We start from the raw sequence: 25062 nt of genomic DNA, 5'->3' as shown, positions 1-25062 counted from the left end.
AAATTAACGCAAGCACTCTGGATATCTTCTTCCTATTGGCAAAGCTATTACCATTTACCTGGTAGAGAGTTAAATAGTTAAAACCACTCCATATTCTAGCTAGGTGGGATAACTATTAATCCTAAAAGGAAGGTGATGGGGAACCTTTTACTAAAGTTAGTGTAGTTTATTAACTCTTATTTCAGGGTTGTTTAACAAAAGCCCTAGTCTAATAAGCAAGTGACAGGGTCTCATTCTGTTGCTCAGGCTAGAGTGCAGTGGCGTGATCACAGCTCACTGCAGCCTCCAACTCCTGGGCTCAAGCGATTCTCCTGGCTCAGCTTTCCAAGTAGTTAGGACTATAGGTGTGCAACACCACACCTGGCTAATTTTTTTTTAAATTTCTTGTAGAGATGGGGTCTTGCTGTGTTGCCCAGGCTAGTCCCAAACTCTTGGGCTCAAAGGATCCTCCTGCCTCAGCCTCCCAAAGTATTGAGATTACAGGTCTGACCCACCACACCCGGCCTATAGATACATACTTTAAAGCAATCCTCACCTTGACATTGCAGACTGTCTGTCCCCGTAAATTCTTGTGTTCACAGTTAGCAATAACTTGTTCAATCTGTGCCTGATCAAAAAAATCCAGCTGCAAAGGCTCAGGGATCTCCTGACTGAAGTCAATCGAGTCAAGAATACTCAGAATTTTTCGACGTACTAAAAATAATAGAAAGTAATTGAACTTGGGATCAAGCAATCCTCCTGCCTCAGCCTCCTGGGTGGCTGGGACTATAGGCATGCACCACCATGCCCAGCTAATTTTTTTATTATTATTATTTATATATATATATTTGTTAGTTGTCCAACTAATTTCTTTCTATTTTTTTTTAGTAGAGATGGGGTCTCCCTCTTGCTTAGGATGGTCTCGAACTCCTGAGCTCAAACGATCCGCCCGCCTCAGCCTCTCAGAGTGCTAGGATTACAGGCATGAGCCACCATGCCCGGCCTCTCTTAAAGTTTTAAGCAATTTTATATGTCTATAAAATAAATTTATTACAAATTCAAAGGCCTTTACCTTTTGTAGTAGTGTCAAAGTGAAGAAACCCAGAGACAGACCTATTTTCATCTTCTATTCCTCCTTCACCATCTGTTAGAAATTCAAAAATAATAGATCAGAAATTGGAAATAACAAACATAGGTATTTTATTTCTAGGTCATTATTTCTAGGTCAAAGAGCCCTTTGCAAATGGATAATTAAAATGCAAAGATTGATGAGTACTTACTACCAACATTCATCTAATTCCTTCTGTCCCTATGGGATTCACTTCACAATTGTGAAGAGAATAATCAAAATTCCAAAACTGGTAAGACCTAATCATGCCAATGAGCTGATTTAAAAGCTTATGCTTAATTTGCATGTATAAAACATAGTGAAATAACAGGTCATGCTGGCTTAGTGTGACAAACTCAACTGAATATTTTGTATATAATATCTGTATGACTACAGGGTAATGTAGATGCTTAAAACAATAACAAAATTACTATGGGATAATTTTAAAATTTGTGTTTTAATGAAAATTATTCTAAAGGTAAAAAGAACTATTTTGGTCTATAATCACATACTGAGCACAAGATTCAAATTCGTGCTTGTCTTCACAAAGACCAGTCACCAACACAATAAGACAAATGTCAATATTCACATATTCACCTGAGTATGGTTTCACTGGCATGTCATCCAATAGGAGGTGTAGGAGCCTCTGGGTATGGGACCGCTGACGATTCAGAGAAGTTACCCTTAGTTCTATTGAAGCAGTTTTCATAAGCCATGACATTTGGTTCAGCATAGATATTTCATATTCTAGAATTTAAACACATAAGTTTCATTTCCCACAATAATAACACAAGATCAGAGCAGACCTATATCCCATAACTCATCATACATTTTCCATATAACAAAATCAATAATTTATGAAACTTAGCAATATAATAATTTACCACTCTGTAAAATTACAAAAGAAAAAAAGATACCAGGGGAGAAAAAAATAAGTTAGTATGTGTCTATGACAGATAAGCTAAAGCAAATGAAGAACGAGAGAAAAGTTTTCATACCAGGTAATTTCACAAAGATCTTCTGAGTCTGTCATATTCTGACATTAATACATAACTTAATACTGTTTAAAAAACAATTTTATAACTCATTAAAAAAGCTATCATATAGGCCGGGCGCTGTGGCTCACGCCTGTAATCCTAGCTCTTGGGAGGCCGAGGCGGGCGGATTGCTCAAGGTCAGGAGTTCAAAACCAGCCTGAGCAAGAGCGAGACCCCGTCTCTACTATAAATAGAAAGAAATTAATTGGCCAACTGATATATATATATATAAAATTAGCCGGGCATGGTGGCGCATGCCTGTAGTCCCAGCTACTCGGGAGGCTGAGGCAGGAGGATCGCTTGAGCCCAGGAGTTTGAGGTTGCTGTGAGCTAGGCTGACGCCACGGCACTCACTCTAGCCTGAGCAACAAAGTGAGACTCTGTCTCAAAAAAAAAAAAAAAAAAAAAAAAGCTATCATATAGCTTGATTTTGATTTCATAAAAGAAAACTTTAAATTGCATAATTTTATAATATCTCTTAAGATAATTGAGGACATTTGGTTTAACAATTAAAGCTGAGCATCACTTATACAATAGGAGTTTTTTAATCCAATATTATTTTAATATACTTGGCTTATAACTCCTAAATTCTGTCAGTATAAACATAAAATTCACAAAATAACAATAATATTAATAATAATTTCAGGCAAAGCTAAATCAATTTTTACAAAACACATACCATAATAGGCAAGATATTAATCATTCTTATTAATTACTTAGGTGTAAAAAGAGAGTTTCTAAAAGCTTCTTATATAAAGAAATCTCAGGACTAAAAATAAGATATGCAATGAAAATGAAGTGAAAACCTTTTGTTTTTGGTCCAAAATTAAGTGGCCAGAATGAAAAATCTTTTGCCATTTATAATTCCCAAGAGTCTGACACCATTACTCTAAAAGGTAAATTAGAAGCTGACAATTACTAACAATGGAAATTTATTTACAAAATACAGAAGCCTCGATTTCCTAAAATATAAAGATGATAAAAAGGTAAATTTTAAAAAAAACTCTACACACCAACACTGTCTAGATATAATTTGAATTTAGAAAAATACTTAAAAGTCAATCAAAAAGAAAATAAAGTAAAATCCTGATAAGACATCAATAGGTTGGAATAATTATTAGTTATGTCAGTAAGTTAAGTTATACATGTTTTCCACCATAATCAGTTTTCAATATTTCATTTCAAAACCTCACTTGGTTTCAATATATACAAAACAAAAATAAATCAGGGGTTTTTATAAAACCATTTTTATTCAAAAACTAAATTTTCATAATTTTCTTATAAAAATATTTTCTTATCCCTTCACAATATAATCTTTAAATTTTTTTGTTAGTAAAAGAATCAAATTCCATACTTGCTCAACTATGTTTAAATAAGTTTATACTAGCAAGCTAAAACCTCAGGCTTCTCAAGAACAAATCACAAAAGCAACCCAAAGTAACAAGTATCAAAATGAGAACAGAATTCCCCCAAATATTGTATAAGTAAAATCACCCAACATGGACTTATAAATTTCTTACAATAATAAAGGCAAATAATGTCCTACCTTTGTTTGAAAAAGGCAAATGTTGCAACTGAGAAAATAAGAAATCCTGGCTGGTTCTCAAATACCTCATCGTAGGACCAGATGTATCAGAGCATGCACATAACTGATATATAACCTAAAGAATTAAAATAAGAAACTCTCTGAATCAGTCTTTCTGTGCTATAGATTTTAAGATAACAAAATATGAACTTAGATCTACCAAATAAAAAACTAAGACCCAGCAACAACTCAAGGAAAATGTATAAAAAAAAATATAAATCATAAGCTCAGAGTTATAAGCAGTCTTTGGCATCCTAGCTCAAGAAAATACATTGAAATACAATTGATGGTGCTGATAACATTATTATAAGACTGATCCTGAAAGGATGACTCTAAATAATTTAATTACCCTAAATAATCACTCTAAATAAATATTTAGTGTATATTTATTAATATACACACATATAGTTAATTAACAAGTTTTAGTATTTTAAACACAAGACTATTACAGAGTTTCTACACTACCTGCTCAAAATCCATCACAAAAAATCTAATTTCCCTCATTTTTCAAGGGATTAATATATAGGACTTAGATCTATAGAATCTTGGAGTTTGTACTTTATGGATTTTATTCATAAATGAAAGACTGGTCAAACTACTAAATGAACTCATTTCAACTCAATCTTACTGTTATACTCTCATATCTGTAGTATATTCAAGGATCTGGTCAAGTTTCTTCCGTTCAGTGCTACCAAGCAGTCTTCTGTATACCTGGTAACACAGCTCAGCCAGTTGAGGAGATTCTCGCACTGCCACCGGGCCTGTTCTCCGCCCTGTTCCTTTCTCCAAGATGTTCAGAATGGCATGAAGGCAAGTCCGAGGGCAACCTAACACTCCTACGTGAAACCCAAAGAAATTCAACTTTTTAGAATTTCTGCATTAAAAAACTTAGACTGCCTTTACAAAAGTGAAATTCTGTAAATATACGCTTTACTGTAAATACTCATTCAAATACTAATACAGCAAAGTGATAAATGCTAATTCTCTAAGGCTCAGATCTAAGTCCTAAAGATTGATCCATCACATCACCTTTCATATGCTATTTTTTCTTTCAATGAATTATCCCATGAGCCCAGAATTCAATAAATGGTCCCTGAAATATACAAATACAGAAAGAAATAAATGCCTATATGTCTTATGGCTATACCTGGATCTTGTAGGTTTGTGGTACTGACAGGTTTCTTCAATTCAAAGCCCAACAGGTAGAGAGCAAGATTGGGTGGATTACGCTCCAGAGAGGTGATGAGAAGATTCAAGATGTGGATTCTTGTTTCATGACGGATTATAGCTAAATTCTTTTCGACTTCTGATCCTTAATATAGAAATCACAAAACAAAATTACAAAAAAAATGGAAAGTTAACATAAGTCAACTTTAAAAATATAAAACTTGTATTCCAAACTTTCTTGTTTTCTTTAGTTTCTGTTTATCTGACCAGCCATTACATCGGTTTTAGATTTATTTACAGAGGAATCCTAAAACCTTCATAAATTTACAGGTTGAGTATCCCTTATCTGAAATGCTTGGTACCAGAAGTGTGTCAGATTTCACAGTTTTCAGATTTGGGGATACTGGTGTTACAATAGTTGAGCATCCCTAATCCAAAATCCAAAATGCTCCAATGAGCATTTCCTTTGAGTGTCACATTGGTGCTCAAATTTTACAGCTTTTTGGATTTGGATTTGGGATGTTCAACGTGTATTCTAGCAAATTCTCAATTTCTCTTACATTACCATTAAAACAGTTAACAGTTTCCAGTTTTTTCTTTAAGTATATGTATAAACAAAAAATATAAATGTATACATGATAATCTAAGGCATACCCTCCTCTAGACGTACAAATTCTTCTGTATCTTCACTATCCAAACACTCCACAAATCCAGCCATCAGCTTCTGACTTACACTCTGAAGTCACATAAAGGCAGAAAAATAACAAATTATAAAAAATTTCTAAATATTAGAGAAACTGTGATAAATAGGATATATTTATAAATATTTATCTGGAAAGAAAAAAAGGCAAATCTGCTCCAAGTATTTATGTTTTAGCTATGTTTTGAATTAATAGAAAACTTGGTTCCTTAAGTTACCGTATGTAAATCTATAGAAATGATTAAAAAAACAAAAATTTTAAAAACATATTGGCTTCAAAACTTGCTTCCTTAACTTCCCTTCCCAAACAATCAAACTGTTTAAAAAATAACATTAAATTGCTATTTCTTGACCTCTTCCTTATATATTCAATGTTATCAGATCTTAACTAAAATATAAAATGAAACTCTCATTTTTTTCTCTTTAGAAATGTACTACCTATCATCAGTGTTATATTTCTGAGCTGGTTTTCCTTTTAGAAATCTAGCAGGATGTTAAATCAGTAATAATAATTTACACTAAAATCAAACCAAAAATCTTCAATATCCCCAAATTATCACATGGTTTCATAACCTGATCCATAAGCCACAGATTAGACATATATACTTATTATAGTGGTTTTCAACCTGAGTGGCACTATACTCCAGAGGGCACTTAGAAATAAGTGGGGTCATTTTGAGTTATCATAGCTAATACTACTGATAGATAGTGGCAGGGGACCAGGGATGCTAAAAGTCTTGCAATATGAGTGACAATTAAACAATTAAACACAAAATGAAGATCTGTCCCACTCAACATGCCAGAAGAGACTCTATGTCAAAATACTGTGAAGTAGTACACAATAAAATCCTTCAACTAGCTAAAGCAGTGATTTCCACCATAAAGATACAATGGGATAAATGTTTATAAAGGGAAAAAAAAGCAGATTCTCCAATTGTAGCTATTCAGTGAATAGACTATTATAAATTGAATACAAAATTGAACAGAAAGAAGAAATCTACAGTGTATTATCAAATGAAATGATGCAGATGTGGATCACAAGAAAACCACAGAAGTAGACAACTCCTAACAGTGAGACACAATCAGAATTGCAGAAGCTCACTTAGAACAGAGGCAACTGATGGGTTGGGAGCAGAAAACAAACTTGGAGCTACAAACCTAATCACTTCAAATGTGTTTACATTAGTTGCAGTCTTGTTAGGCTATACAGCCACATACTATAATATGTGTGATATCACCATAAATAGTGTTATCTTGAAAGAAAAATCACAGCCAAGTTCATGGGTAGGTTTTTGCTTATCCTATATAAATATACATACTTGCTCTTAAAAAATTTTCCCACAACAATACTATGATTCCTCTATAGACAATGCGATCTCCACATGTATTCAGAATATACCAAAAAATAACAACAAGAACAATATCAGTTACCTGGTCATGTGTGAAATCTCCAACCAATTTTATCTGAATATTGGAGTTGCAAGAGATACAGCAGAGGATCTTGGCACTTTCAAAAGCCAATTCTGGATTAGTATTGCCATGGTACAGATATCTTTCAAAGAAGAAAACATTTAAGGAACAGTGTGATGAAATGTTTGGCTTCTCACTATAAAGAAAATTTAGAACTAGGTCCTCCCCTACCTACATAGCACTTTTAGGTAAATCAGAAAAAGGTGTCCCCTTGTAGCTGGATGCAACCGGTTTTGTGTCCCTCCGCCCCAAAATTCATATGTGAAGTCCTAACCCATGTGACCTTATTTGGAAGTAGGGCCTTTTTTTTTTTTTTTTTTGAAACAGAGTCTCACTTTGTTGCCCAAGTTAGAGTGCCGTGGCATCAGCCTAGCTCACAGCAACCCCAAACTCCTGGGCTCAGGTGATCCTCCTACCTCCGCCTCCAAAGTAGCTGGGACTACAGGCATGTGCCACCATGCCCAGCTAATTTTTTCTACTTTTTAGTAGAGATGGGGTCTTGCTCTTGCTCAGGTTTGTCCCCAACTCCTGAGATCAAACAATCCACCTGCCTCGGCCTCCCAGAGTGCTAGGATTACAGGCGTGAGCCACCGCGCTCAGCCTGGAAGTAGGGTCTTGCATATGTAGTCAATCAAATAACATAACATCATTAAGGAAGACCCTAAAACATCGTGACTGATATCAAAAGGGGAAATTTGAACATAGATATATACAAACACAGGGATATTGACATGCAAAGTTGAAAGCAAAGATCAGGGTAATTCTGGAATGCCAAAGCACCAGAAAGCTGGGATATTTACATGTAGAGTGAAAAGTCTGCTTCCTATCCAGCCCTATCCTCCAAGCACCTATTTTCCCTATAGGAGACAAACAATATTGTCATTTTTGACTTAGAAATTTTTAGTATATAGAATAAATTAGGAGGAAGAAAATACATTGTAAGGTTCAGAATAATTAAAATCAGAGGAGCTAGAGAAGGTAAGAGTAAAATGAGGCATAAGGGGAAAAAAAGTGATGCGTTAGATATCCAATCAGGTTTGTAAATCAAAGTTAGAATGTCCATATGATTTCATCATTTCTCTACCTACAAATGTAACTTACCTGGCAATATTTACCACGTTATCTGCCTTCTTAGTTCTAGGATTAATTCCCTGCAATAGCTGTTCTAAAGGAGAGACTATTAGAGCCAGTTGACTCTCTCTTAGAAGATCCATAAAGAGATTTTCCTTTTGTAGAGTAAGATTGAGAAGTGCAAGGCAATGCTGTACTGCTTTTTCTAGGCGTTTCTTTCCTATAAACCAAAAATTAAGTTAGAAAGTTCTAAATGAACCCTAGAAACTCAGTCAATTCTTAGGGAAAAAAATATATAGAACAAGTTTTAGATTCAAAAGACACTCATTTTTTCAAACTTTCAGAAGAAACTTCACAAAACTGTTCACCTTATCCAACTCATGGTTATTTTTGTGATTCATATTATTTTCATGGAATGGCTTCTTGAGCCATTTCTCCTTTATCTCATCCCTGATTATTTAGAGCAATGGTTCTCAAACTGGGGTGATTTGGCCCCAGAGGACATTTGAAATGTCTGGAGACACTTTTGGTTGTCATAACTGAGGAAATGCTACTGTCATCTAGTGCTGCAGACCAGTACCAGTCCGTGACCTCTTAGGAACTAGGCCACACAGCAGGAGGTAAGCAGCAGGCAAGGGGGCAAAGCTTCATCTGTATTTACAACCACTCACCATCACTCGCCATCCTCCCCTCACCTGCTATCCCCCAACCCCAACCTACAGAAAAATTGTCTTCCATGAAACGGGTCCTTGGTATCAAAAGGGTTGGGAACAGCTAATCTAATGCACAGAAACCTACAACACACCAGTCATAACCCACAACAAAGAATTAGTCCCAAACTGTCAATGGTACTGAAGTTGAGGAACTCTGACTTAGAGTAAGTTCCAATCATTGTGGAAAACAAAGAAGCAGAAAATATAAATAAGGATCACCTATTATCCCACCAAATTTAAAATCCTAGCCTAATTCTTTCCATGGTTTCTTCTCTGTGCATTCTGATTATGCAGTTATAATTCATATGTTTAAAATCTGTCTTTTCTCACTTAGATCATAGCCACATTAAGTAGAGATAATAAAGCATAGTGGTAAAAAGCACGGGCTCTGGAGACAAACTGGCTAGGTTCAAATCCCAGCTGTGATGATTGTTGTGGAAAGTCAGTGTTATCCCTGTTTGCCTCAGTTTCCTTACTTGTCAAGTGGAAATAACAAGATCTACTACATAGGGCTTTTGAACAACTGACTGAATTAATACACGCAATATGCTTTTAAAAGAGCCAAATGTATAGTAAGCACTCAATAAGTAATTAGTGGTAACAATAATATTAAGTAAAATTTATTGAACACTATGTATCAGGCACTATAGTAAGTGCTTTCACAAATATGGGGAAAACAAAACAAAAAAGTACTTTAAAATTAGCTATGTTAAAGACATTAAAGTGACAGCAGTATCATTTTATTTATAAAAACCCTGCAATAAGACACAGTTGCAGTGAGAGTGTCTCTCTGTAGTCTACTTCACTTACAATACACTCGCACTTAAATGACTCATTGAAAACACTACTATAGATGCAGAGAGAATCTTACAGTAAAAAGGAACTTCAGAGATCAGCTATTTCAAACTCTGTTTTCAAAAGATAAAAATATCAAAATGGTTTTCAAGACACAAAGACTTTCAGGCACATACCAGGAAAAGGGGCATAGGTATCAAGCTGCTTAACTCCTTCTTCCAGTAAACTAAGAACAAGTTCCAACATTGGTGACTCATTCAGAAGATGATACATCAGACTAAATCCAGGTGGCTTATAGGCTATGATTTCCTCTCCTAAATAGAATATAACATAATCCAAGAGATGATGAATTAGTATCTTTGTCATACACTTGATTTATATGAAATGTATGAGATTTGCAAATTAAATGGCAACTAAATAGATGAAGGCAAGTTTCAATTTAGAGACAGTGACACAAATTGTATACAGCAGTAATTTCTGTAAGGACTGATCTGCAAATAGCAGTTAGTCACCTATTATATATTAACTCATTAAAGAAGCAATAATGCAGTGTTCTTGATCTTCCATTCAGTAAAATTTTATTTTCTCTCAAAAAGGACAATTAAAATGATTAAAACAATGAAAGAAAAAATTAAACTCTAATTTATAAATATAAATAATTTTAACTTGCATATAATTTATAAATAACAAATAGCTATATAAATAGCTGATGCCTTGTTTGAAAGTGACAGAATTAAATTACCTTGTAGTTCCACAAACTGGTCTACAAAATCTTCAAGCTGAGGTTCATAATCTCTGAGCAATTTATAAAACACTTCCAAAACAACCTCTGCAACTTCCCACTATAGAAAGACACAAATATTTCAATAACAATAAAATAGTTCAAGGTTAAGGTAGCCTTGCCAGGCTTTTCATTCCTCCCACTTTTTTCTCCAGAAAATGAGGGAAGTCCCTTATCTACTTTTAAATTTATGCTAAGTAATAAAGAAGTCTCAATTTATTTTGCTTTATTTTGCTAAAGGATAATGAATTGGCTCATTTTCAAGGTAAAACATTTTTTAGTGTATTACTAATAAAGATACATTTTTATGGCGGATGTTTGGGCTTTAATGACAAGTCTAAAGCATTTGGTATGCAGTCACAGTCACTTTACAATTAAACATTAGATTTGGACACTTCCCCAAGTAACTAATATTTCACATTGTCTCTAAGACTCTTAGCTGGAAAAGATCTAAGAAATCATCTTATCTAATCATCCTTATATCAATAAGTGAAGCCAGTGAATCTCAGAGCAGTGAATGAATGAATCCTCCAAGATCATACATAAAGCTTGGCAGCAAACAGGCTGGAAGTCAAACACAAGTCTTTTAATTCTTAGACCAGGCTTCCATCCCATGGCTATAGTCAAAGAGGTAAGAAAACAATCACTGGTAGACTTGCCCCAAATGACCACACTATCACTATCTCATTAAAAGTATATTTAAAAGTTATGAACCAAGTAAGGAAAAATACTTATGCCAAAGGAAAATTATACACAACTATACAGACAATAAAATTAAAACTTTGCTTAAAAACCCCACTGCAGGCCGGGCGCTGTGGCTCACGCCTGTAATCCTAGCTCTTGGGAGGCCGAGGCGGGCGGATTGCTCAAGGTCAGGAGTTCAAAACCAGCCTGAGCAAGAGCGAGACCCCGTCTCTACTATAAATAGAAAGAAATTAATTGGCCAACTGATATATATGTAAAAAATTAGCCAGGCATGGTGGCGCATGCCTGTAGTCCCAGCTACTCGGGAGGCTGAGGCAGAAGGATCACTCAAGCCCAGGAGTTTGAGGTTGCTGTGAGCTAGGCTGACGCCACGGCACTCACTCTAGCCTGGACAACAAAGTGAGACTCTGTCGCAAAAAAAAAAAAAAAAAAAAACCCCACTGCAAAGAATTGTAATAAGACTGGTTTGGTCATTATAGACAGGGTAATTTTTAAAATTATTTTAAAATCATTATTTCCATTGCACATAATTTTACCAAGCCTGAGTTTGGGAATGAGACTATAGGATGACTTTTTATTATTATTTTTAAATTATTCACTTTTTTATATTTTCCAAAATTTTCAAAAAAATTTATTTAAGTAAAAAGGACATATTACCACATAATAATGGATTTTGTGATTGATACACTGCCTCTAACAATATGTATTTGTTATTTATCTCAATCCAAAGCACTGTTTTTGTGTGCAGCTAGTATCCTAAAATAGAGTTATATAGGTTAAGCCTTGAGAAGACTTTCAAGTAAAATAAGTCCACAAAATTATGGGAAAATATCTTAGAGTAAATAAGGTAGGGTTGAGCTGAAATCAATGGCAGCAGGGAAAGCAGCATCACTTGACGTGTAACTATGCATGGGTGAAAAGTGGTAACATCTGGAAAAAATGCAGCTGAATGAATCTCTAAACACTCAGGTCATAATGACCGTTTCAGGAAAAAGAACATGAGATATTTAAAACAAGTACAAAAAAGTGTCAGAACATTTTGTTGAAGAGATTGCAATTATCAGCATCCATTATTCATCTGAAATGACTTTTATTAACGAGGCATGGCTGCTGTTATTGTTTTCATCCAATCAGGAAATGTATGTTAACAAGGTAGTTCTAGAGCTTAAATAAAATGTATACCCCTTTCAGTGCTTATTTTTACTATCTGGGAATCAAAAAGTCTAAAGCAATTGACAAAAAATGAACTTCAGTTATTTGTGAGCAAGTATTAAGAACAAGCTATGTCCAATGATAGACAATGAATAAATAAACTATGCTTAGATACAAGTAACAGATATTATGCAGTCACTAAAAAGACTATTTTCAAAGAATCTCTCTGTTTCTGAAAATACGATAAAAGGCAAAAAAAAAAAAGAAAAGAAAAGAATCTCTAGGCTGGGGACGGTGGCTCACGCCTATAATCCTAGCACTCTGAGAGGCTGAGGCAGGTGGATCGTTTGAGCTCAGGAGTTTGAGACCAGCATGGGCAACAGCGAGACCCCATCTCTACTAAAAAAATAGAAAGAAATTAGTCAGACAACTAAAAATATATAGAAAAAAATTAGCCGGGCATGGTGGCGCATTCCTGTAGTCTCAGCTACTCGGGAGGGTGAGGCAGTAGGATCCCTTGAGCCCAGGAGTTTGAGGTTGCTATGAGCTAGGCTGCCGCCATGGCACTCTAACTCAGGCAACAGATTGAGACTCTGTCTCAGAAAAAAAAAAAGAATATCTAATTACATGAAAAATCCTCAGAATGCTAAGTAGCAAAAATGGAATACAAAGTAATATAACTAATTATCTCAAATGTTATTTAAGTATACACACATAGGAAAAAGACCAGAAGTAGTTACCCTCCCTTTGGCAAGATGATTAAGGGTGATATAATTTCTTTTATTTTACTATATTTTCCTAATTGCCACAAATTAGCATAAAGTATTTTTATAATCATTAATAAAACAACAAAAATCCAATAGGTTCAAAAATAGCAAACTACATAAATAAAGTAAAAATGTTCCTACAAAATACATCCAAGGGAATTCTGTGAGGTAATAAACAGTATTATAGACTAAAGTGAATTACATCAGAACCTGGAAGAGTTTCTTACATAGCTTAGAGGTTATGAGCTTGGATCTGGAATCAGAGTCCTACGTTCAAATCCTGGTCCTGGACCTTAGGCAAGTTCCTTAACCTTGCTAAGCCTCCATCTGTAAAATGGGAATATTAATAGTACCTGCCTCACAGTAATATTGGAATTACATAAGATGATATATTACGATAAGCTCAGTCACGAGCATCTCGCAAGCAGAGCAAATATGTGCATAAATGTCAGTGCTCCCTTAGCCTCCATCCATGGCAGACACGCCCAATGGATCACAACACTCCTTCCCACTAAGGCAACACTGCACAAGGCAGTGCCACTCATCAACAGAAATTAATCTGTAAATTAAACTTATTCTGATCCCTAACCTAAATCATCCCAATAAAGGTGCAGCAGTGTTTCTAATAAACGTGTGACATTTTTGTTTCAATTTCAGTCAAAATTTGTTCAATTAAGAATGGAAATCACTATGAACCCCTATCAATTAGATTACTGATCACTAATGTGTCAGTGCTTTGGTTTTAATGCCCAAATTTATTTTTTAATGCACATAAATGAATCAGACCACAGACATTTCAGAATTAAGACTAGGAATTGTACTGCCTTTCAACAACTAGCATGCATTTTTAGCACCTTATACCTCTGATAAAAGAAAAAGTAGCAGTGAATGAATAAGGAGAAAAAGTTTTTCTCTGGACATCACCTTTTCAGCTGCTCTCCGGTAAGCTCTTGTACGGAATCGGAGAAACACAGAATCTCTGAGGAACTGCAAATAAGGGTCAAACCCAGGGGGCCGCAGTCCAGCACCCAAATTAGAAGGAAATGAGCTTTCCACCAGGGTACTAATGAGCTGGCAAAAGGCCCGAGTCAACGGATATTCTTCACCCCGGGATTCTATTTCATTTAGTTCAACCTTCCAAAGAAAAGTAAAAAAAAAAAAAAAGTTGAAAATATAAAACTACCAGCTATGAAGTATAGAGCATTTTGCAGACATTAACTCATTAATAGTGCTATATCACACCGAAAGACACATAACAGGTATTACCATTTTTCATTTAGAGGAAAAGATACAAAGATATTACATGAATCTAGATGAGTCAGATGAAAGAATTTCAAATTCCCACATATTGTCCCCAATCTTGAATTAAAAATAGAAATCTTTAGTGTTTCTTTAAAAAAGATAGCAGGAGAGTAGGTAGAAAAGAAAAGAAGCTAAAACAATTAAATTCTCACTTCAGGTTGACTCAGGTAAGCTAATTAAATTGAGTTCAAACCAAGAACTTTTGGTTTGGATGGATGCCATGTAGCCATCTGAACTCAACTCTGAAACATTAAATATTTTGGTTCCTTTCATTAAGTTTCATCTCAATTTCAACACTGATCAGAAAACCCTTCAAATGAAAATATATTAAATTTGAAAATTACAGAAACTTAATAGGGTAAAGAATAAGTTTCAGAGTTTTTTTTATCAGAGTCTTTTTATGTATGAAGGAATATAGCATTTAAACTAAAAGAAAAACTTTTACCTCAATACCAATAGCTTGCCTCTGGCTTGGAACCCTGACGGTCTGTAGTATCTTAAAACAGTAAGAAGTAGATGTCAGTAGCATTCCTCATTTCATCAATGAACAGTAGTGGCTTGGCAATGTAATAGTTATATACCTCACCCAACGCACCCAAACATCTCACAACGTCCACCAGAAATGACAATTGAGGAGTCCTTGATGGACTTTCATTAGCAATTCTGTCAGGTTCAGGTAGAAATTTCTATTAGAATTCTGAAAACAGATAATTTCTAAGAGCACATAAGATGGTTTTTCAGCAACTTTCCTCTCAGATATTCTAGGAATGATCTTAAAAGGGATTTATGGGATGAAATCTCACCAGTGTTTAACACACTGGTCTGTTTACAACCAGCCCTATTTTGGGCACCAGAAAATCAAAAGTAAGCTTATTAATAGCTTTCCTTTTGGGGGTTGAGGCAGGAGGATCGCTTGAGGCCAGGAGTTTGAGACCAGTGTGAGCAATATAGTGAGACCCACTCTATACAAAAAATTTAAAAATTAGCCAGGCATGGTGTGCACCTGTAGTCCCAGCTACTTGAGAGGGTGAGGCAGGAGGATCCTTTGAACCCAGGAGTTTGAGATTACAGTGAGCTATGATTGCACCACTGCACTCTAGCCTGGGCAACACAGCGAGACCATCTCTAAAAAAAAATTTTTTAACTTAAAAAATGGTTATTTCTATGACTAATGTGTTAGAATCATAGGCCCCCTTATGTTATATTACTTCTAAGATAAACAAATATTCTACCTAACCATTTTCCTAGAGATATTTCTATAAAGCACATTCTTATTTTTTTTTTTTTTTTTTTGAGACAGAGTCTCACTTTTGTTGCCCAGGCTAGAGTGAGTGCCGTGGCGTCAGCCTAGCTCACAGCAACCTCAAACTCCTGGGCTCAAGCAATCCTCCTGCCTCAGCCTCCCAAGTAGCTGGGACTACAGGCATGTGCCACCATGCCCGGCTAGTTTTTTGTATATATATTTTTAGTTGGTCAATTAATTTCTTTCTATTTTTAGTAGAGACGGGGTCTCGCTCAGGATGGTTTCGAACTCCCAACCTCGAGCAATCCGCCCGCCTCGGCCTCCCAGAGTGCTAGGATTACAGGCGTGAGCCACTGCGCCCGGCCTCATTCTTATTTTTGTTTTTCACTTTATCACATACAGAATAACTACACTTTATAGAAAATTTCCAAGAGAGCTTACATTTAGGGACAGAAAAAGTTAATAATTCTGAAGTCACTGAGAACTCAATCATTAAATCAGTCATTTATTTTCCCTCCCATGTCCACACAGGTATATTCCCTCAGTGTGCAGAAGTTAAAAATTCCTATTATTGCACTCTTTGCCCAAAGTTAAGTTTATGGTCCTGACAATAAGCCTTCATGACCACCAATAAAAAGTCTTCTGGTTGTTGGCAAAATTACTGTGTAAACATGACTAACAGTTGGACCTACTCTGTAACGAGAAAACAACTCCAAGTGACCACATGTAGCTATATAGAGATACTTCATTCTTCTGGTAAGGGGCAGGAAGGACACATAAGGAGCAGAAAAGAAGAACAGACATTCCTCACATTTCCCTATGAGTGCAGATGACTTCTGAAGGCTTACATTAGCCTGGTCTAAAGACAGAATAAAAGAATTCTATTCTTCTAGTATTGTCTTACACTCATTGAAAAACAAGATCTTAAGAGAGATGTAGTACATGAAAAACTAGTCCCCAGCAGCTTCGTGAAGTTATCAACTAATCCAAGAGAAAAACTCGATCCTATTAGTTTCTGTTGTTTTTAAGTCCCCAAACCGTAACTCTAGTTGAGATGTTCATGATATAGTGTAAGTCTCAATCAATGCTCATGCTTCTACAGTATTATCAAGCCTCACTTTTCAAATTAGAATAATAAGAGAGGGAGTTCATAATGCTACCTGAGTGTATTCCAATGACTGCCAGAGAGAAGCAGCGATTTCAGGAGATTTTCCAAAAGCTGCAAGTGTCTTCAGTAGCTCAGCTTTTAGAACAGGGGGAATACTGCATTGCAGGAGACCCAGAATCACCACAACAGGGGTCCACTGAGGATGTTCACAAAGTGCCAAACGAGCATTTTCACTCTGAAAATTGAATATAAAAAGAGTAAGAGAGACTTTCCATTTTCAAAAGCTAAGAAAAATAGCCAACAATCATCTAAATTGCTAGAACTACACTGTAGCCTCATAGGTTTAATACATACTAAAACAGGATAAGCCCATCGTTTATGTTTGAATTCTACCAGTGGTTCAAATCAGATTACTAGTTCAGTCCACCTAAATAATGGAAGAGAAATAGTCTTTGTAGAACTACTTTGGCAGCTACAAGTATGGAAAATAATACAAACAGAGATAAATGGTCTGTCACAAATATCATACCTAGGCATTTTAAATCCTTTCTGGAACAATGTGAATATATTATGCAGCAATATAATGTATGAAGGAATAAATACCTTGTTCTTTTCTGAGGGAAAAAAATGGAAATATATGGTAGCAAATATCACTCCATTATTTTTCTTTTTATTTATTTTTGACATGTAATAACTACATATTTATGGGTTACAGAGTGATCTTTCAATACATGTCTACAAAGTTTAATGATCAAATCAGGGTAATGAATAAATCACTTCAAACATTTATCATTTCTTTGTGCTGGGAACATTCAAAATTCTCTCTTCATGGCCAGGCGCGGTGGCTCACGCCTGTAATCCTAGCTCTCGGGGAGGCCGAGGCGGGCGGATTGCTCGAGGTCAGGAGTTCGAAACCAGCCTGAGCAAGAGCGAGACCCCGTCTCTACTATAAATAGAAAGAAATTAATTGGCCAAATAATATGTATAGAAAAAATTAGCTGGGCATGATGGCGCATGCCTGTAGTCCCAGCCACTTGGGAGGCTGAGGCAGAAGGATTGCTTGAGCCCAGGAGTTTGAGGTTGCTGTGAGCTAGGCTGACGCCAAGGCACTCATTCTAGCCTAGGCAACAAAGCAAGACTCTGTCTCAAAAAAAAAAAAAAAAAAAAAAAATTCTCTCTTCTTGCTTTTTGAACATATACAATAAATTATTGTTAACTACATTTTTCCCTACAATGCTATAGAACACTAGAACAATACTTCCTATCTAGCTATAATTTTGTATCTGTTAACCAACTCCTCTCTATCCTCCCCTCCCATCTCCATTTTAATTCAATGAGAAATAATTACTAACTTGACATTTTGATGCCTAATAACACTAGACATTATTAGAAAAACCAAAAAGTTAAAAGACACTATTTCTATCCTTCAGAGAGAATGTTAGGCTGAGCAACTTAATTTGCTTTAGTGAACAACGGAAGCAACTAAAAGATACATACAGTAATGCAAATAATGTTTTTTACAAAGGCTCATTTGTTAGTGGCAGGTGAGATGGTTTGGTATAAGGAGAAGAAAAGTAATTCAGTAAATAAGCCTTTTATTAATTAAAAATATTCTTTATGTATATACACACATCAATACACACATGCTAGAAAACCTTCTAGAAGGATATATATCCAACAACTGATTCTTATTTGTCCTTCTGTTTTCTTTCAGGCTATTATATTCATATTAAGATTATGAATAGGGCTACCATAACTTTCACTAGAGATCAAGAAAACAAAGAGCTTAAAGACAGAACACCATATATATATATATATATATATATATATATATATATATATATGCGCTAAATTTATCATTCATAAACTTTAAGCATTAAAAGAATATGTTTGGGCCCTTAAAATGCCACTATGCTAGAATGCAAATAAAATTATGCTGTGGATGAGTTACCTACCCAAGTAATGATGGTAGACGTGAGCTGCAAAAAAGCAATCAATCCATCTTGCTCCTTCTGGGTGATGCCACGTGAAGGAAGGTGACGGTACTGGACGCTATCTGCACTTGGAAGATCCTTCCGGAGGTGTTCATGGTAAAGCATTAAGGAATGAAAGAAATGTTCCCAAGAAACAGGACTGCCACCTGCTCCCTGAATATTTTCAACTACAAAAAAAGATAGAACAGAATTTTCTTTCAAAACTGGCCAGGCATAGGAAACAAGTCTACTAAAAAAAAAAATAAATAAATAAAAAATAAAAAAGAAAAAAAAAAAACAAAAAACTGGCCAGGCATTTGCTTAGAAATGAAGAGAAAACTAATTTAAAACAAAAAACTTTGGGGCCAGATGCAGTGTCTCATGTCTGTAATCCCAGCACTTTGGGAAGCCAAGGCAGGAGGGTCACTTGAGGCCAGGAATTCCGGACTGGCCTGGGCAACATAGGGAGACACCTATCTCTACAAAGATTTTAAAAATTAGCCAGGCATGGTGACCCATGCCTGTAGTCCTAGCTGAAGTGGGAGGATCACATGAGCCCAAGAGTTCAAGGCCACGGTAAGCAATGATCACACCACTGCACTCCAGCCTGGGTAACAGAACAAGACTGTGTCTCAAGAAACACACACACACACACACACACACACACACAATAAACTTTGTCTTTGTCTTAGCACAAAGGCAATCTTTATCATAGATAAGTAGTAAGTTGGAAATGGGTTAGAATCTGTGAACTAGAACTCAGGATTAGTTTTTCCTCTGGATTAATTTTTAAGAAAGGGATGGTATCCATGTTAAAGTAAAGAGAAATTGCTTTCAGATGTCAGTTATCTATTTTATATTCAGAAGAGTTCTCTATGCTGTCATGTAACTATATAAAACTGCTTTTTCCCACAGAATAATTCACAAATGTTGAGTCTGAATTCCCAAAGAGATAAACACAGTCTAGATTTATAAATTACACTATTCCATTAGATACCAAGCACTGGATACAAAAGCATAGCATACCACACAGGCAGGCCTTGACAGAGTAATCAAAACACTGGCTTTAGAGCCAGGCAGATCTCAGTGCTAATCATGGCTTCCCAATTACTTGTAACCTTAAGTAAATTACTTATCTAAACCTCAGTTGCTTCACATGTAAAAATGAAAGTAACAAGTATCCAACAAAGCAGATGTTTAATTTTTTTCCCCTTTTGCAGTGTTTTTGGTTTTACTAGACCTAAGTCTGAAAATTAAATGAGGAAATTGGGAACAGGTCAAGAGAAAAATTCTAAATACAGATATTTATAAAACAAGTACTTATGAAGATAAATTAAAGAAATCAAACTTATGTGGCAAGGTTATATACTTTGGATGTGCACCAGATATGCTTTTGAAAGTTTATATATATTAATTCTGATTTATTAAACTGTATTTTATAAAGGAGAATGGCAAAATTCCCCAATCTGTGAGACCATAATCAAGGCATCATTATACATAAAACCACCAGTGTGCTTCTTTCCCCTTATTACTATAAAAATAATTTCTACCTCTGGCAGAACCTAGCACAAATAACCAATATTATATAATACACAGTGAGATACTGAACTTAAGAATATAAGGATGAATTTTAACAATATTTAGATTTTCCTTACCATGACTACTACCATTGACTTTGAGCAGGCTGAAACAGTAGTGGGCACACTGGGGCCCACTGGCCAACCCCTGGAGCATTTTCAAATAAGGAATATAAATAGTGGGAGGCAACAGGTCACCCATTTGCCTAACAAACTTTGATAAGACAACCTGAAATAAAGAAAAGCAAATCGTTTATAAAATGTATATCTGAACATTAAGGCAACATGGACTAGCTGACTACATATGAACTAAATCTAAGGACTCTGATTCAATCCTCACAAAAGATAAATTTAATTGATATTCTATTTATGAAAAATTATTCTTTCAGGCCTATCATTAGCAATTCAATGCCATTATAGAATACCTTTGTGAACATAAAGTACATTTTTTTCATAACATCACAATGTCATGAAATATAAGGCTATTCCTATTTTAAATACGCAAAACAGCTGAAGAAATTTTCTCATCCAAAATCAACCAGCAAATTCAAAGGTATACTTAGAACCCAGAGTTCCTAAATCCCTGACACTTGAAATCATTTTTGATGGTAACCTAAACATATTCTCCATTGTGTTCCACCAATACCACACTCTTATACTCCTGTTCTCTAAGTCCACTTCTTAGTTTTTCCTTTTTTTTTTGCTTATGCCTTAAATCTATTATCAAGTAAAAATATTATTCAGATTCATCAGTCAGAACTCAGAACTAAAAGTGTAAACAGATCTCTGGAAATCATTGTTAAATTTGTTAAGTGTAATAATGGTTTATGATGATGTAGAAAAATATCCTTCCTTTTAAGAGATACATACTTATTTAATTACTGGGGTGAAATGCCATGTTGCCTATAATTTACTTTAAAATAAAAATAGTAAAAATAATAGTTGTAGATAAAGCAAACATGGCAAGATATTAATTTCAGATGTGAAATTAAGATGTTGGGTGTTTATTATAATTATTCTCTCATCCATATGTTTCAAATTTTTCATAATGGAAATTTTTTTTAAAAAATCTTTAAAATTTTTTACTAAATCCTTCTCCAAATTTTTTTAAATGAGGAAAAAACTGAAACAATAAATGTAAGAAACACAGTTTTTTTAAAAAAGGCATCCGATTCCAGCCTTCAGAAAAAATGAAAAATATATAGCATGAAAGCTTCTAGAATAGAATTCCCCAAAAAACGAACACTGATATGGCAATCCATTTTATTTGCTTCTGTACATCATACTTCAGTTAACAGAGGATAAAAAATGGACTTTTGCGTATATTATCTATAGACTCAAAGGGATTTGGCCATCAATTAAAACATATAAGCCTATTTCTTTAATACTTATACCTATCTTCCCCAACTTGATAAGAATTATGTATATTGATTATTGTAGAGCAGCAGTTCCAAACCTTTTTGGCACCAGGGACCAGTTTTATGGAAGACAATTTTTCCAAAGACCAGGGAATGGAGGTCGGGGATGGTTTTGGGATGATTCAAGCATATTACATTTATTGTGCAGTCAAACCTCTCTGCTAATGACAATCTGTATTTACAGCCCCAGCACTAGCATCCCCACCTCAACTCCATCTCAGATCATCAGGCATTAGATTCTCATAAGGAGCATGCAATCTAGATCCCTCGCATAAGCAGTTTATAGTAGGGTTCCCGTCCTATGAGAATCTTAATGCTGCAGCTGATCTAAAAGGAGGCGGAGCTTATGAGGTGAAGTGAGTGATGGGGAGTGGCTGCAAATACAGAAGAAGCTTTGCTGGCTTGCCCACTGCTCACCTCCTGCTGTGTGGCCCAGTTCCTAACAGGTCACAAACCAGTACCAGTCTGCGGCCTGGGGTTTGGAGACTGAAGCTATAGAGGACATATTAAAACACTAACAATATTCAAGGCTGGGAGCAGTGGCTCATGCCTGTAATCCTAACACTCTGGGAGGCCAAGGCAGGAGGATCACTCAAGGTCAGGAGTTCAAAACCAGCCTGAGCAAGAGCAAGAACCCATCTCTACTAAAAATAGAAAGAAATTAATTGGCCAACTAAAACTATATAGAAAAAATTAGCCGGGCATGGTGGCACACGCCTGTAGTCCCAGCTACTCGGGAGGCTGAGGCGGAAGGATTGCTTGAGCCCAGGAGTTTGAGGTTGCTGTGAGCTAGACTGATGCCACGGCACTCTAAACCAGGCAAAAGGTGAGACTCTGTCTCAAAAAAAATAAAATAAAATACTAATATTCAAACAAGTGATACATAAAGAAACTAGATTCCTTTATGCCTCTAATGATGCAGCACACATTTAGTATCTAACAAAGGGCTAACTACATAAACTACAAAGTAATCAGAACTTAAATTTAAGGGTTGCAAATTTTCTTAAATAAAAGGGAAAAGTGTATTTCTAAAGGTTACACTAGCGCAGTCATTTGTTAACATCAATAACATCAGGGAGTAACATCTTTCATGTTTTCAAGACCCTCTGTTACCATACCAGAGTATAAAAGTAGGAAACCAGAGGCTTTACTCACCTGGCGTTGAGGGGGTCGCTGATGAGCTACCCCTAGATAAGAACCCATGATCGTGGGAGTCTGAAGAGGCTCTGAGGGACACCAATATTCTAGAGCAAGCTCCAAATGAAAAGGGTTCTTTTTGTATAGCTCGCCAATCTGCAAAGAATAAAGCAAAGGCTGTGGGAAAATGCTTATGACTCAAAAATTAAATTAGAATGTACATTTGTATTGAAATCTCTGGTGGATTTCAAGTATTAGACCTGAAATTTTCCAAAGTTGGAGAAAAAATAATGGAAGGAGGGAAAGACCACAAGCTTTCCAATATAATGGCTTACCAATAGCATTAAATGTTCCAGATCCCTTCTAAGTGAAATGGGGGGTTCATTACCCATCTGCATACTCATGTGAATCATTCGAGCATCTTCATCTGCCCGATTCCTCAGCTGTTTCACCTATTAAATTTAGTAGATACCGTTTAATGTGTACATTTATTATATATGAGTTAATAATAATGAAGTCAGGAAATTAGGCAACTGTCTTAAAGTGGCTACATACAAGAAAAACATTGTTTAAATATCTATTCCACTTTAGTGACACAATGAAATATGCTAGGAATTTTATAGCAATACAACTGTCCATAATTTATGTTTTAAAACTTCAGTTCATTTTCTGCTACAGAGAAAATGAGTTTAATTAGTGTTACTCAAGGGGGACATGACTGACATTTTGGGCAGAACGTTTCTTCACTGGATTGGATTATCCTGAACACTGCATGACATTTTAGCATCTCTAGAACTACCTATTAATCCCCAATAACAACACTATAGACATTGAAACAATCAAAACTGGCCTCACTCATTTCCTAAACACACTCTGAGGAGCATTATCACCCTGAGAATTATTGCCTTATAACATTTGCATGAACTGAATTCCAAAAGAAATATGAAACTACTTCTCCCTTAAAAAAAAAAAAATCCCAGCTAGACAAATCTACATTGCAGCTGAAGATTTTAACACCTCTTTCTCAATATTCAATATAACAAGTACACAGAAAATTAGCAAAGCTATGGAAGACAACAGTATCAACCAACTTGACTTAATTGACATTTATAGAATACTTCACAGAACAGCAACAGAATACATACATTTCCCAAGACAGGCCACATTCTGAGGCATAAAACAAATATCAACAAATTGAAATCCTATAAAGTATGTGTTCTGACCACAACAGAATTAAGCTAGAAATCAGTGAAAGAGAGATAATCTGGAAGTCCTCAAATATTTTGAAATTAGACACACTTTAAAATAGTCCATTGATCAAAGGAGTCTCAAGGAAAATTAACAAATACATTAAACCTAACAAAAAGAAAACACAACATATAAAAATTTGTGTAGCACAGCTAAAGCACTGATTAGTGGTAACTTTAAAGCATTATTAAATGCTTATATTAGAAAAAAGGTTTCAAATCAATAATCCAAGCTTCCACCTTAAGAAAATGAAAATGGAAAGGGCAAATTAAACCCCAAACAAAAGGAAGAAGATAATAAAGAGCAGAAACCAATAACAGTAAAACAAAATATAAAAAAATCAATGAAGCCAAAAGCTGATTCACTGGAAAGACCAATAAGGTCAATAATCCTCTAGCCAGGTTAATTAAGAACAGAGGGGGAAGACACAAATTAACAATATTAGGAATTAAGGAGGAAACATCACTACAGATTTCAAAATATTTGAGGACTTCCAAAAGTAGCCTTTGCATTAGTTTCATAAATCCATCACTTTACCTACTTTACCTGCATCCATGTTGAAGCTCATTTATACACTACAACTAAGAGTCTACACAATTATCTATAAAACAAGATTTTACACTGTGCCTTTTCCAAATCATGTACAAAAATATTCAATAAGTCATAAACTGATTCACAAACTGAAATACAACTACTGTCAAATTTTCATCTGTACAAAAGATTTTATTAATTTCTAAAACATAAAGCTAGTTAATCAGTTTTAAATTACTTTATAAAATTCTTCTACTATTTATTCATCCTACATTATTACACTTACCTTCATTGGCATAAGTGCAAGGAAATCTGTGATGAGATTATGAATTCTACGAATATAAAATTCCTCCTGATAAAAGTTGTCTGACACCACTACTGATTCAGTGAGGAACAGGAAAACATTGTCAGCAATTGCGAGCTCTGCCATCGCTTCATCTGCTTCTGTGAATTCAGCCAGAGCTAGAAATATATTTTTAAAAACAGTACAGGGAG

The 25062-nt window shown here is 35.3% G+C and overlaps 1 protein-coding gene across 1 annotated transcript in view; it reads right to left on the bottom strand.

Moving 5' to 3' along the window:
• The window catches only part of NUP205 (nucleoporin 205), a 74661-nt gene that overhangs the window by 27644 nt on the left and 21955 nt on the right, over window positions 1-25062 (bottom strand). Inside the window, exons 8-26 of the mRNA XM_012744712.2 lie at window positions 24854-25029; window positions 23124-23240; window positions 22807-22944; window positions 20312-20462; window positions 18639-18844; window positions 16736-16918; window positions 14778-14828; window positions 13955-14164; window positions 10368-10467; window positions 9802-9939; window positions 8148-8337; window positions 7008-7128; window positions 5531-5612; window positions 4857-5021; window positions 4421-4545; window positions 3671-3785; window positions 1685-1834; window positions 1052-1123; window positions 536-693 (exon numbers count right to left, since the gene is read on the bottom strand). Of these exons, the coding sequence (XP_012600166.2) occupies window positions 536-693; window positions 1052-1123; window positions 1685-1834; window positions 3671-3785; window positions 4421-4545; window positions 4857-5021; window positions 5531-5612; window positions 7008-7128; window positions 8148-8337; window positions 9802-9939; window positions 10368-10467; window positions 13955-14164; window positions 14778-14828; window positions 16736-16918; window positions 18639-18844; window positions 20312-20462; window positions 22807-22944; window positions 23124-23240; window positions 24854-25029 (2648 nt within the window). The remainder of the gene's footprint in view (window positions 1-535; window positions 694-1051; window positions 1124-1684; window positions 1835-3670; window positions 3786-4420; window positions 4546-4856; window positions 5022-5530; window positions 5613-7007; window positions 7129-8147; window positions 8338-9801; window positions 9940-10367; window positions 10468-13954; window positions 14165-14777; window positions 14829-16735; window positions 16919-18638; window positions 18845-20311; window positions 20463-22806; window positions 22945-23123; window positions 23241-24853; window positions 25030-25062) is intronic.

This window comes from Microcebus murinus, chromosome 9, assembly GCF_040939455.1.
Source record: "Microcebus murinus isolate Inina chromosome 9, M.murinus_Inina_mat1.0, whole genome shotgun sequence".
Taxonomy (NCBI): Eukaryota; Metazoa; Chordata; class Mammalia; order Primates; family Cheirogaleidae; genus Microcebus; species Microcebus murinus.
This window is presented reverse-complemented; position numbering and strand designations above follow the sequence as displayed.